The 12,796-nt window shown below is 36.3% G+C and overlaps 1 protein-coding gene and 3 non-coding genes across 13 annotated transcripts in view; 1 reads left to right on the top strand and 3 right to left on the bottom strand.

The window, feature by feature from the left end:
* The window catches only part of LOC124635228 (probable Na(+)/H(+) antiporter nhx-9), a 44,808-nt gene that overhangs the window by 11,906 nt on the left and 20,106 nt on the right, over positions 1-12,796 (bottom strand). For 9 of the 10 annotated variants that reach the window (XM_047171071.1, XM_047171073.1, XM_047171081.1 and 6 more), the window contains exons 2-3: positions 11,877-12,083; positions 6,723-6,996 (exon numbers count right to left, since the gene is read on the bottom strand). In XM_047171071.1, the coding sequence (XP_047027027.1) occupies positions 6,723-6,996; positions 11,877-11,987 (385 nt within the window). In that variant the 5' untranslated portion in view covers positions 11,988-12,083. The remainder of the gene's footprint in view (positions 1-6,722; positions 6,997-11,876; positions 12,084-12,796) is intronic. The other variant, XM_047171072.1, reaches the window with a different exon arrangement.
* On the bottom strand, positions 9,493-9,565 carry Trnak-uuu. Its single transcript has one exon. It is a non-coding gene; the product is annotated as a tRNA-Lys (tRNA).
* Positions 10,143-10,215, bottom strand: Trnak-uuu. The gene has a single exon. It is a non-coding gene; the product is annotated as a tRNA-Lys (tRNA).
* On the top strand, positions 10,498-10,570 carry Trnak-uuu. The gene has a single exon. It is a non-coding gene; the product is annotated as a tRNA-Lys (tRNA).

Genomic DNA, 12,796 nt, shown 5'->3' with positions numbered 1-12,796 from the left:
ACTTGCTTGCCTACCTCCCGCTATGAGTGTAGGCTACACTACACTGTGTAGCGTGGGCAGTGCTGAATTTAGCAACTATGATCATAGAGAAATTCTGAAGAGAACGAAACTTCTTGCTAATCAAGAGACCAAAATAAGCTAAACAACTTTGTGGGTACTTGCTGCTATTGGTTCTATACAACACGAACCAAATTATGTTAACAGAAGTAACTATCTTTCAGGTTTATAAAAATACAGCGCTTTCATTTTTTTCTTAATTCTTTTCCTAGGTTCTGGCTAGATGACTCTGATGTTGGTGCGTTACTGCCAGAAAAAGTGCGTCATATCTTAGAAAAGAAGTCGGTAAGATTCTTAATTTGTGCAAAAATCTGTGACTATTGAACACTGCTATTGAACCATGTCACAGATTATAAAGGGCTAGGAGCAACGGTTTTTTTTTAATTTTAGCAAAGGCCCGGTAACGTAGTAGGTACCGCCTAACGATTTTTTATAAACCAATTTTTATTAATTTTCAAAGAGAAAATCTCTTTTTGCCATCCCATTTTATTACGATAAACTTTTCTTAACTTCCTTGACGACACAACAGTATCGTCATATCAATAGATATTAGTCTTTTTGGTTACCAACAGCATCGTTCTGTCAATATTGGATTGACATTTATATTATGGAAAAATTATAAAAACATGTAAAATTATTTAAATTTTGAAAAATAATGTGAGATACTTAAAATTCTACCAAATCATACCAAACAATTTAGTTTGAAGGGCATTAGGCATTATTTAAAATAAAATGCCTGATGTGAAGTCAAACAAGGTACTTCACACGAAATCTTACGCGAGTGTTTACGATATACTTGGAGCATTGTCATACGGGAATTTAATTCGTAACATGGGCCTCAATAAGCGTGTAAGGGATCATTCTGTATATCTTGCTGCATGCGGAGAATCTCTAAAAAGATCTGCAGACGGTGATTATCCGGTTTCTAAAAGTACTAATTATGTAACTAGTGAGAAGTATAATTATTTAAATAATGAGAACAGCGGTAAAACTGTTGTTCCTTCTACAAGTACTATATTTTATGATTTGGATGATATTGCTAAAAGACACTCGTTTCATTGCCTAACCGAGTTCAGTGTATCAAATCCAAATTTTATGAAGGTAATGAAAATGTCTCAACCCTGCAACTTGTTTGGTGAAAAGTCAAATATTGTGCAGGAATGTGCTACTCAAATACATCCAAAACTGTTTCCACGAGACAGTATTGAACTTAATTCAAAGAAAGTAAAGAAAAAGTTCTCGAAACTTTCCTCTGAAATATTTCTGAGAGACGATGATTATCTACGCGATTATCAAAAACTTAATCATTATTACAAAGATACATATGACAGACAGCAAAAATTTTGGTCATACGCAAAGTATCGTACAGAGTACACGAAGCCTATTCCAGAAGAGAAAAAATGCAAGAAGAAAGAACACGGAAAACGCACAGAAGATCCATGTCCGTGTCAATTATTTTCCTATGCTTGTCCTTGTACCGATAAAAAATCACTGACAGAGTCGGTAAAAAATAGTAAATCCTTAACAGGCGTCGACCAAGTAACGAGTACATTTAAAATAGTGCCCGAAGAAAACGAAAAAAAGAAAGAGAAGATATTTAATAAATTAAGAAAGCTTAAACAAGAGACTAATAAAGAGGACAAGCCTACGAATACGAGTACAGTAGAAATGATCGAAGTTTTAGTTCCTAATAAAAAAAATGATCCGTCAATACAGATAGCAAATAAAAAAGACGTACCAGTTTTAAGTGAAAAAAACAATAATGGTAATAAAAATTTAAAAAACAAATCTAAGGGTCGTAGAAAGTCACGAAGAGTTTTATGTCCAAATTGTAAAGAAAAAGTTGATGTTGTTATTAGTATTAGTACTACAGAAGAAGAAGAAAGCTTGAAATATGAACACTCTTCGATGTTTCGCAGCAAGGAAATACCGTCAACCACTGCTTATGCGTATCGAGCTTCACCAAACGGCGAAAGAAGTAAGACTATGGATGATGGGGATTTATGTTTACATGATCCGCGATGTGAACTGTTGCCCGTATGCCAAATTCTACCAACTGATAATTTCTGCAATGCTAATCAGAAATGCGTTAACAAACATTGTGTTCCAAAACCAACGCCTCGAATTATAAGAATAACTAAAGCATGCAGGCATCATCCACCTTGCACCGTTGTGCCTTCTTGTCAAAGAGCAAATGTTTTAAAAAACAACTGTGAATATATACCTCCCTGTTTGCACCGCCCTCGTTGTGTTAATCTACCTTTGTGTGTGCCATTTTCGAAAAGTCTACATTACGAGGAAATTAATAAGGTGATCGATGAAAGGGACAACGCCGACTGCCCGCATATTCCAAAATGCAAATATATTCCCATGTGTCAACACGATTCATTATCAAATACAATGGATCAACAAGTTAACATGGTTTCGCGGGTGCCGAATGGGTGCGAGTTTCTGAACGATTATCGTCCTACCTTTTTATTAAATCCAAAATCGACCTGTGTGGCTAATACATTTTCTCCATGCCAATTATCTCCTAGTCCATGTTATATGGATCAGTTTAGATGTAGACCCGATAAGTCATGCCAATTTGATAGCACTCAATGCAAATGTACTAATGAGGTTAAAGAAAATCCGAGCGAAGAAACTGTAATATTTATCAGGGATGTCGGTTGTCAATTTAGAAATAAAAATTATTCGCCTAAAGAATCCATGATACATTCTAAAGTATCAAGTAACTCATTTGATTTTGTTGATGTCAAAATAGGCAACTTGGATAACTACTACACCAACGTTCACACATTGAGATATGAAGATAAGTTTACTAATCCTCGATCTGGGGGAGAACATTCATTTTCAACCGTTTCCATAACTTCGTTAGAACTTGATTCAGAATGTCCATCGCATGGCCGACGTGCTAGCCAAAATCCGGGGAGACACAGAACAGCAACTGGCTTTGTGCCCAAATCAGCTTATGTCACAGCCTTCTCAACACATACTGAGCCTTCGTCAAAGTACGAATACAAAAATATGGAAGCTTTTCCAGTTAAATCTCGCAGAAGTTTTCTGAAAGGAAGATATAGAAAAATGTTTAACGTGAAACGAAGAAGGAAGTCTAGGTTGAGTAACCCTTTGCTAATTTCTTGTTCGAAAAAGTCCGTGTATGAACCGAATATATTGTAGAAGTTTTTTTTTTCAGTTTTGTATTGTGTATTCATATATTTGTGTGCCTGGAAATAAATATTTCTTTATTTTAATGTGCGGATTAACTTATTTGTAAACCTATACCTAATGCAATAAGGTTGTAAATTAAAGATATCTCTCAAAATATGAACTGGGTGAGTTTTCCGTATTGCCCTGTTTCTTTTTTCCGTTCCGTTTCATTCGTATTATCCTCAAATCTTAACCTACCTATAAATCAATTGATGAAGTGAGAAAAAGACAGGCTTCAACATTGTACGGCGAAGAGATTCAGCGAATCTAGGTCACCGCCACGTTCCGCCGGAGGAAGCCTTACCGATCTTGCCTAACTTCTCAATTTGCAAATGCCGCTAGCAAGTTAACTAGTATAGTGGTTTCAGTTATGTTAGCGATTTGTACAGCAATGGCAATAAATTAATTTTGCTACTTTAGTTTGTAAAGCACGGAAGCAGAATTCCGTTATATTCATGAATTATATGTATATGTATGTATATCTACGAGACGCGTAACATATAGGTAGAGACCATATCTATACATATAATAAATCTGTAAAAAAACTGTGTCTGTACATTGAATATATTAAAAAAATAATAATTGGGTGGGGTTTAGAAACAGTAATGGAGCACAAATCCAAAAAAAAAAATTGTCTGTATGTCTGTATGTCTGTATGTCTGTATGTCTGTATGTCTGTATGTCTGTATGTCTGTATGTCTGTATGTCTGTATGTCTGTATGTCTGTTTGTTTGTACACGCTAATCTTCCGAACTACTGAACGGATTTCAACGATTTTTTCTTTGTTGTATCAGTATTAAGCCTGGTCAACATATAGGCTATAATTTATCTTCGAAACTTGAAGACCTGATGCAGAACTCCAATAGACCAATAAAACTATAAGAGATACAAATATGGTGCCGTGGCAAAAATTGTTTCATTTGATGAGCATTTTCAGCTGAGATAATAAATTTTAAGATCTGGAACACCTGATGTGGAACCCCAAGAGCCCAGCTTCTCTGTACCATATACAGGTATGACGTTTTAGCAAAAGTTGTTCAATTTGATAAGCACTTTCTATTGACTTATACAAATTGAAGATCTAAAACATCTGATGTGGAACTCCAGGGGCCCAGCTAGACTATAGCATATAGAGGTATGACGTTTTAGCAAAAGTTGTTCAGTCTGATAAGCACTCTCTATTGACGCATTTTTCTTTTCTCTTTCACACAAACAAATAATAACGAAGATACAACAACGCTTGAATTTCGTGTTAAGTTACTGCTTAGTACAAATTTTACATAATTGTCCTTTTGAGACAACTTTAATGAAATGGTGACACAAAACCGACGATTATCCCTTTATACACTATAGAAATGAATCCAAGGACAATCCTCGGTGGACGTCGTTAAAAAAAAGACAATCCCCGGTTCTGTGCTAACTATGGAGGAAAACTACTTGGGCTATTGTGATGGGATGTTAGTGGATGACAATGTATTAGGTACATGTAAAAACGGCAGGTGGAGACTCGCCACCTCACTTACTGGGCCCCCGGGAACCAGTCACTGAATACCCAGCAACAAGAGGGCAACAGGGATATGAGCGGCTGAAGGGTGAGGATACCTCGGCGGACTTTAAACGTAGATTACGCGCTCCCTGTGCTTACCATGAGGCACCTACCCTCCGAGCAAGGCTACTAATCCTGCTCTAGCGACGGCTCCACTCTGGACGGCCAAGCCAAGCCAGAGGCATGAGATCTACCCCCGTCATGGTTCACTCCGACCGGCCGGAGATGGGGGACAGTATACACTCCCTGGAGAACTCAGTATATATAGCCCCGCGGGGTCGCTACTCCCCGTCATCAGCCTCAGATGTCCTGCGGTGCCTATATCTCATTATTATTGTCGTTATTATCTCAACAGCCTTTGTCCCAATTATGTTAGGGTCGACTTCCAGTCACGATGCAACTGAGTACCAGTATTTTACAAGGAGCGACTGCCTATCTGACCTCCACAACCCGGTTACCCGCTCAAACCAACACCCCTTGGTAAGACTTACTGGCTTCTGACTACCCATAACGACTGCCAAGAATGTTCAATGACAGCCGGAACCTACAGTTTAACATCCCCTCCAAATAACGGTCATTGGTATCCAAAATATACGTAGAAAGTACATACGAACTTAGAAAAGTTGCATTGGCAGGCACTTACCAGACCTGGAATCAAAGACGCACGCTCATACTTAAGAGATTGGTTCTCTACCCACTAAACCACCACGAATTATACTAAGTCACCACGACTTGTCATCTATTTAATGTTTATTTACGTAATATTTTTGCCACACACAACTTAAACGCGGACTAATTAGAATCACTACTTTTATCCCTATGTTCACGTCTATTGCGACTATTCAGATCTTTGATTTTGCTGACCCCGTAGTCGCTGGCATAAGGGACAGGATCCGCGTACGAAGTCGCGGGCAGAAGCTAGTTCTTAAATAAAATTATTTTGTTCAAAATTGAATAATCTTTACGTTATAAAAATTTTATCTATCTACGTGATATTATGAGGTTAGTAAATCAAATTCCTATGCAAGCATTAGCAGGTACTATAACAACACTTGGCCCATATTCTATCACCTTCGAATAAATCTCTGATTTGCAAGTAAGTACCGATTCACGTTGGAAATTCAGGAAAACATACTAAAACAAGAGGAAAAACTGGTACAAGGGCACAGAAAAGTGTTCCGTCTCGGTGTTATTATTAATGTACTTGATATTACTTCACGTATTACTTAATATATAATTTTAAGAAATATTTAAAGTAAGGGAAAGCTTTTATTCGTGCCATTGTCATAGAAGATTAAAAGTAATGGCTACAAATATACCTAAGCAACGTCTTATTTTGTTTGCTGCGGAATGATAATGGGTGTTTTTTTTTTCATTTCATTAGCAAACAGAAGTCGCCCTCTACGTATTTTCAAATTGGCCCCGGAGAGAGTCCTAAGCTCTTTGGGCCTATACCATCGATAAAGCTCAACAGCATGAAACCTAATTAGCTTCCTATGTTATTTTAGTTCCATAATATCATTACTCGTTTACACCACAATAAAGCTTAGATAGAGTGTATCCCGTCCACATCATGAGCTTAATCGATGAAACAATATAATTTCTTCTTTCCTTGTACCTACTTACATAAACAGCTATGTAAGGATAAGCTTTATTCCTAAAATTCAAGTAAAGCTTAAGCATATTAACTTTAGTTTTCAAGTAATTTCTATGCCAAGTATTGATGCTACGGGTATCTTAAAGAAATGTACCCATGCGTGAATGTCCCTCAGGGCTGCCTTTTCATTTGGTCATTGCATAACCGTTAACTTTAACGTTCCTTATGATAGAAAGATTTGATAGAAATAGAAATTTGATAGAATAACATATGATAGAAAGATTATAAAAGATTTCTTTAAGACACACTTACCAATTTTAGCTATACTAGCGAAGAAAATCCATAATCCTATCAAGAAGGGCGTTTCGACCCGGTGAAATTCGAAGGCAGCGATGACCAGTTTCTTCACTTTTTTCTCAGGTTTTTCTGTGCTTGGTAAATTAGTGGTAGTGTCCTGGTGTTGACGAAGCTGCGTGCCTGGGGGCTCGCCTGGTACTGGCACCACGGGACCCATGGGCCCGAACCCCAGTCCGGGGTACGTGGAGATCCCATCGACTGTTATGGACGGACTTTGTTTCGTGGTGCTCTGAAAAAAAATGGGAAGCAAGATAGTTAATAAAAAAGCAGAAAGACTTGCATTATTAGGAAGACAGGCTGAGACAAAAGAGGGTTCTCGGCACCCGTTTTTAATTTTCCAATCGGCCAGTGCATAATGAAAAATCGCGTTGAATTTCCAGAGTTTTAGTTCTTACGACGCGACCTTGAATAACACGTATAACTAGGTACTTACGTACATTCTACATTTTCATGTTTTTATATTTTTCAACAATATTGTTTTTAACCTTTCGCTCTAACTTTATAGCTGAAAATGTCAACAAAACTGAATAGTTTCGAACGTGTAGCCTAGAATTCTAATAATAGACCTGTAAATTCCAGTACCTTCCCAGGGTTACATAGAACCTGCAGTAGATTGATATACAATACAGTTTACCAACACAAACCTGGCATTCTACGTCTAAAGGAGAATTATAATTATGTTACGCTGATCTTATCTTCCTCAGTCTCAGTACCTACTAAGTACAAACAAAATAAGTAAAACGATTACGTAAAACATAACAACTTTTTCTGTATTTAGAGAAAACTTCGTAATTTTTGTATATATTTGCTTTTTTTAAGACCACAATTCTTGTTCTTAATGGCAATTTGGATATATGTATGTAGGTATGTAATGTTTTTATCTTCTGGGGACTGGTTTTTGGCTATACTTACAGGAATTAATTTTAAGCAGTGCGCAAAAAAAAGTGATGGTTCAGAATCAATAACAGAACATATCTGCATAAAATGCAATTCTGTATATTGAGTAGGTAATGTAACGTAGACATATTAATAATTTCAACTAGAACCCTGAAATTCCCGAAATATAGTCGTGCGTCATAGATGCGTGTGGGTTCGGAGGGAGAGACTTTAAGTACAATTTATAGCTTTGATATAAAGTCGTTTCGATTAAAGTTTTTGGACCAACGAACCAATCGGATTGCCCTTCAAATCCACAAACATTTTGCATTGTCTCTGCTAAACTCTAAAACAAAGTGGACGAGGGTGCTTGCCAGTCAGTCATCTTGACCTTGGCCACGGACGGGCTTTGTCTTGCAACCCCGGCCTTCGCCGAATTGCTGTGAAGTGTCCTACTTATGAAAATGCTAACAGCATTCGTATCTTTTGATGATAAAATCTTTACTTATGTACTTATTGCAATAATGTGTTTAATTTGCTACAGTTTGCCTGTAATTGTATCCTAGGAAGGGCCATTATTTTTAAAGCAAGATGATGTTAAGTTTGCACTGTTGATGCAAGTCATCTCAGTTTCTATAATTTAGTTCAATTTGAAATAATATATTGATTGACAGAACTGTAACCATCACAACTTCATTTAAATTCCTATTCTTCTTCAATTTAAGAGCCCAGCTTTTGTCGGTGCATCTCCTTCCATTTACGCCTATCTAGCGCCAACTCCTGAACTTCCTCATACGTCACAACATTCACCTTCTCTTTAAATTCCTATAACAAGAAGTTATAGGGTCCCCAAAAATTAAAACCTTACGGCTTTTACAATCTACACGAAGAGAAAGCAGAGGAACTTAATAACCACACTCAATCTCTAGCAGTAACAGTTTACCTGAAGAATCACCTCGATCCATAATTCATCAAGCAAACCTGGTCCCTCCTATTAGTCCGGGACGACTCATTTCATTATTCAGAGGCACGTTTGAAATGAGACCTAAATGTACTTGGCTCTAATTAGACATCCTAATTTCAAAGATTGAACACAGGCTTGGCTTTTGACATTCAGCGGTGTTTTGGTTTGCTGAATAAAGATATAAAAAAGTTATGTCCACATCTCGTTTTATTTTATCGGTGTAAAATATTTGCGAGGTAGGTCAAAAAATATTTAGTCGTGGAGTCCGTGCAGTGTACTATCAACATAAAAACTATGCATTGGATTTATAAAGTAACATTATTCCCGGCTTAGTTTTGCTTCCAAATAAAACTGTCCCCTACTTAACCTAAATCACATTCTATTGTACACTATAATAAATGATCCCAAAGGATACAATCACACAACATAAAATCTTTCGAATAAAACATTTAGGGAGCGTGGGCTCAAGTGAACATAATTCGTAGGTGTACAATACTTATTATTTTAAAATTACTCAAAATAAATCCAATACAAAAGACAAAAAACATATTAGTAGTTAGAATATAAAACATTAAAAAAAAATCCAATTTTATTTCATTTCAAACAAAACCTAAAGCGGATATTATTGAAATTCCACGAAGCCAAATTTATATACAAATGTAAATATAAGCACTTATTTGTTTCTAAGGTGATTTAAATACCAACTATGATGAAGGTCATTGAAAAAAAATATATCAATGCCTAGATAACGCTAGTTTTGGCCTTGTAGACACTCGGTACTCGGAAACTTGTTTCTAAGCTACAGTCTTATTATATTGCCGTTTTATAAAATGTACAATGTAGGTACATATTTTAAATACTTTAACGGATATTCAAAATGGTGGTCGCCCGAACAGGGACTTGAACCCTGGACCCTTGGATTAAAAGTCCAATGCTCTACCGACTGAGCTATCCGGGCAATGAAACAAGCTCCGAAATAACTGGCCATAAAGAGCAAACAAGAAGCGGCATTCATTCAAATGTGTGAATCACTTCCATTGCCATGTGAATAAATATCGAGATTTTTTAATTACTCATGAAATAGTGTTTAGATATGCTTCTTAAATTATCAAAATAATTGTTTGTTTCTATTAATATCTATACTTACTGTTCAGAAACTACCTAATACAGTTTTTATAAAATATTTTATTCTTTATGCCAATAGGTTTTTTTATATATTTTTTTCTTTATGTCGGATCGTTAGTTGACGTAATGAAGATTCCAATATCGTTTATCACGAATGGTGTGTTGCTAAGAATGTTTGAGAGAAATATACGAAATTACCTAATTATAATCAGTGATAATACTGACTATGGTCAGAGTTTTAGGGATATATTGAACTACTTTACTACACGTACTATGAACCAAAATAAAATAGAATGGTTTAATTCAAATTAAAATAGTAATTTTAGCAAATATTTGATGCCCAGATATAAAACTAGTAATAATGTCATAGAAGCTTTGAGTTGTAAAGTATCATTTCGGTAAAAAGATATCGCCCGAACAGGGACTTGAACCCTGGACCCTTGGATTAAAAGTCCAATGCTCTACCGACTGAGCTATCCGGGCCGTGCAATGCCAGACTGAAATAGCTGTACAGATTTGGAAGAGTTTCAAATAACGATATTATTCTCAAACTCCAGTATTCTTTTATATTATCACAATGGGAATAAGTAGAAAGAATCAAACAAATACAAAATGGGATAATAATACAATAGGCAAGTCAAATATTGCTTCACTGTTCCGTTGCCGCGTTGACCCATTTTTTGCTCACTTTTTTTTTCAATTTGGCTCGCATGTCTGTTCCAGGCTGTATAGTTTATGAATGGTTGTTTCAACGTACACTGCATGGCCCGGATAGCTCAGTCGGTAGAGCATTGGACTTTTAATCCAAGGGTCCAGGGTTCAAGTCCCTGTTCGGGCGACCAACATTTTGATTTAACATTACAAGTTCTTTGAATGATGTTGACGATTGTTTACTTGGTACAGTGTTGTGTTGTGTTGTCAACAGTGGTAAAATTGTAATTATTCGTTTATTTTTTATGCATTTTATTGAGCATTTTAAAGGTATTTAAAAAATATCAAATTGTAGGATGTAATCTTTTCTTTGTCGTGGTGTGTCTGAAAGAATACCTACATTGCTCTCTAACTTGAACCTTATTTTTAATTTAGAGCCAAGGCTACGCCAGCATCTACTGCAGATAATAATATATACATAAAAGAAAACAATGCAGTAAAATAATACGTTGTTATCGTTGTGTATCAAATTAATTAACAAGTTCGTGACAGTTTAAACCGCAGTGCCTTTTCGAATTTGCATTTATAACTTCGCAAAACTTAATTTTGCTACAATATTTTGATCGTTTCTGGAGACATTATATACTTGATAGTATTTTTATTATTTTATACACACAACACCAAGCGTGGCGTCATAAAAGGATAATTTGGTTATGTTGTTGATAATATAAGACCTTTTACGTTAAGAGTACAAGAGTAAATTAATGACCTTTCTATAGATATTTTGGCACCCTAACATGAAATGTCAGCCGGGAATAGGTGCCATTAGCTCAGTTAGGTCTATAATGTGAATGGAATATAACGTATGATAAAAATTAAGCGACCATTTTACTTCCATTTCCGTATTTTCTAATTCACTTAGGTACTTACTGCGAAAATTTAATATTGCTTTATATGTAATTCTACTTACTTCTCACACGTTAATTCTCTTAATAAGCTACGAAGCTCTTAATAAGGAAATGTATTTCTATATAGGTAATATAAATATCTTTGTGCTATCAACTTGTGTATCATAACATTGGTGGTCAAAAAAGCCCAGCTTCCTCCTATAAAAAATAAAAACCGATCATGTTTCCTTTTGTATGCTATACCTGCCTATAATTTCACCCTTGCAACATGCCTCATCAATATGTATAGTTCGTAAATAATAAAAAATAACAAGTGAGTGCGTAGCTAGTTCTTTTCACGCGTCTCAGATTATACAAGCATTTTGATAAGTAAACAATCATTTTAAATTAGGTATGTGTTTTTATGTAGAGGACTCTGGAAGGAAATACTAGGCCTTACTTGCACGTTTTGAGTGAAACTGTGTTCAATCTTATCAGAATTAACGCGTTCTTTTAAATTTCTTTTTTCTTGAATATAGTTAAGTCTGGTATGGTAATACAGGTATGTTCTATTAAATTATGGAACTGAATGAAAGATTAACTTACTTCAAGAGGGCCGCTGTGTGCGCAGGACAGGAGGGCAGCTAGCGCGGCCCACAGGAGGGGTCGCCTGCATGCGCGCCGGCTCAGGTTCACCCCGTGCTTCAACGACGTCATGCTGGCAACACTATCACCTCACCAACATTGACGCACGATGTGTCACAACCACTGTCAGTACCACTCTATAACCATGACCACGCTGCACTTTACGGACTGTTTATAATGACATTACTTACTTTATAATCTCACAATTCGTAATGCCGATAGCTGTTATACTATTTCAAGCCATTATTGAATGTATGTGCTTGTTAGGCACTTAGGTCAAAATGAAATGGAACATACCTACTTATATTTTTAATACCTTTAGATTCACGAAATCATAGAAAAACCGATAATCGAATTCTACGATAAGTCTGCTACACGATCAGGCGAGACTAAACCGATAATCTGGTGTTTAATCCCTAAAGCATTGAAATTACATGAATTCAATTAATGTTCTTGCTAGCACGGAGTTCAAGTTAATGTTCACATGAAAAATGAGCATTGTTGATGGGTCACAGAAAATCATAATGTAATATGGCAATGGGCTGTGGGCGGGCGTCGCCAAGACGCCACGACGGCGGCGGCGGCGCCACTCTGCCCTTGTGCCAAACTCCAAGGATGTTGACTCCACAGGACTTGTACGTAAGTCGTATTCATTAGCTTTACACGAACGTTCACTGTATTGGCATCGCTCCCATAATATCGTGTCTAAAAGCTCGAGGACATTGTTGTGCTACTTAAATAAATTACCCACTTACAACAAAATTATGTAGGTATCTAACCATTTTTTTTTTGTTTTAGTTGAACGTATCTATGCTTTCATAAGCCACCATTGAATGCAAATAACATGACGGGTAGGTAATCCATTCACTCAAGCTTTTATA

Source organism: Helicoverpa zea, chromosome 12 (genome assembly GCF_022581195.2).
Source record: "Helicoverpa zea isolate HzStark_Cry1AcR chromosome 12, ilHelZeax1.1, whole genome shotgun sequence".
Taxonomy (NCBI): Eukaryota; Metazoa; Arthropoda; class Insecta; order Lepidoptera; family Noctuidae; genus Helicoverpa; species Helicoverpa zea.
The sequence above is the reverse complement of the archived record's forward strand: the minus strand, read 5'-3'. Positions and strand labels throughout refer to the sequence as shown.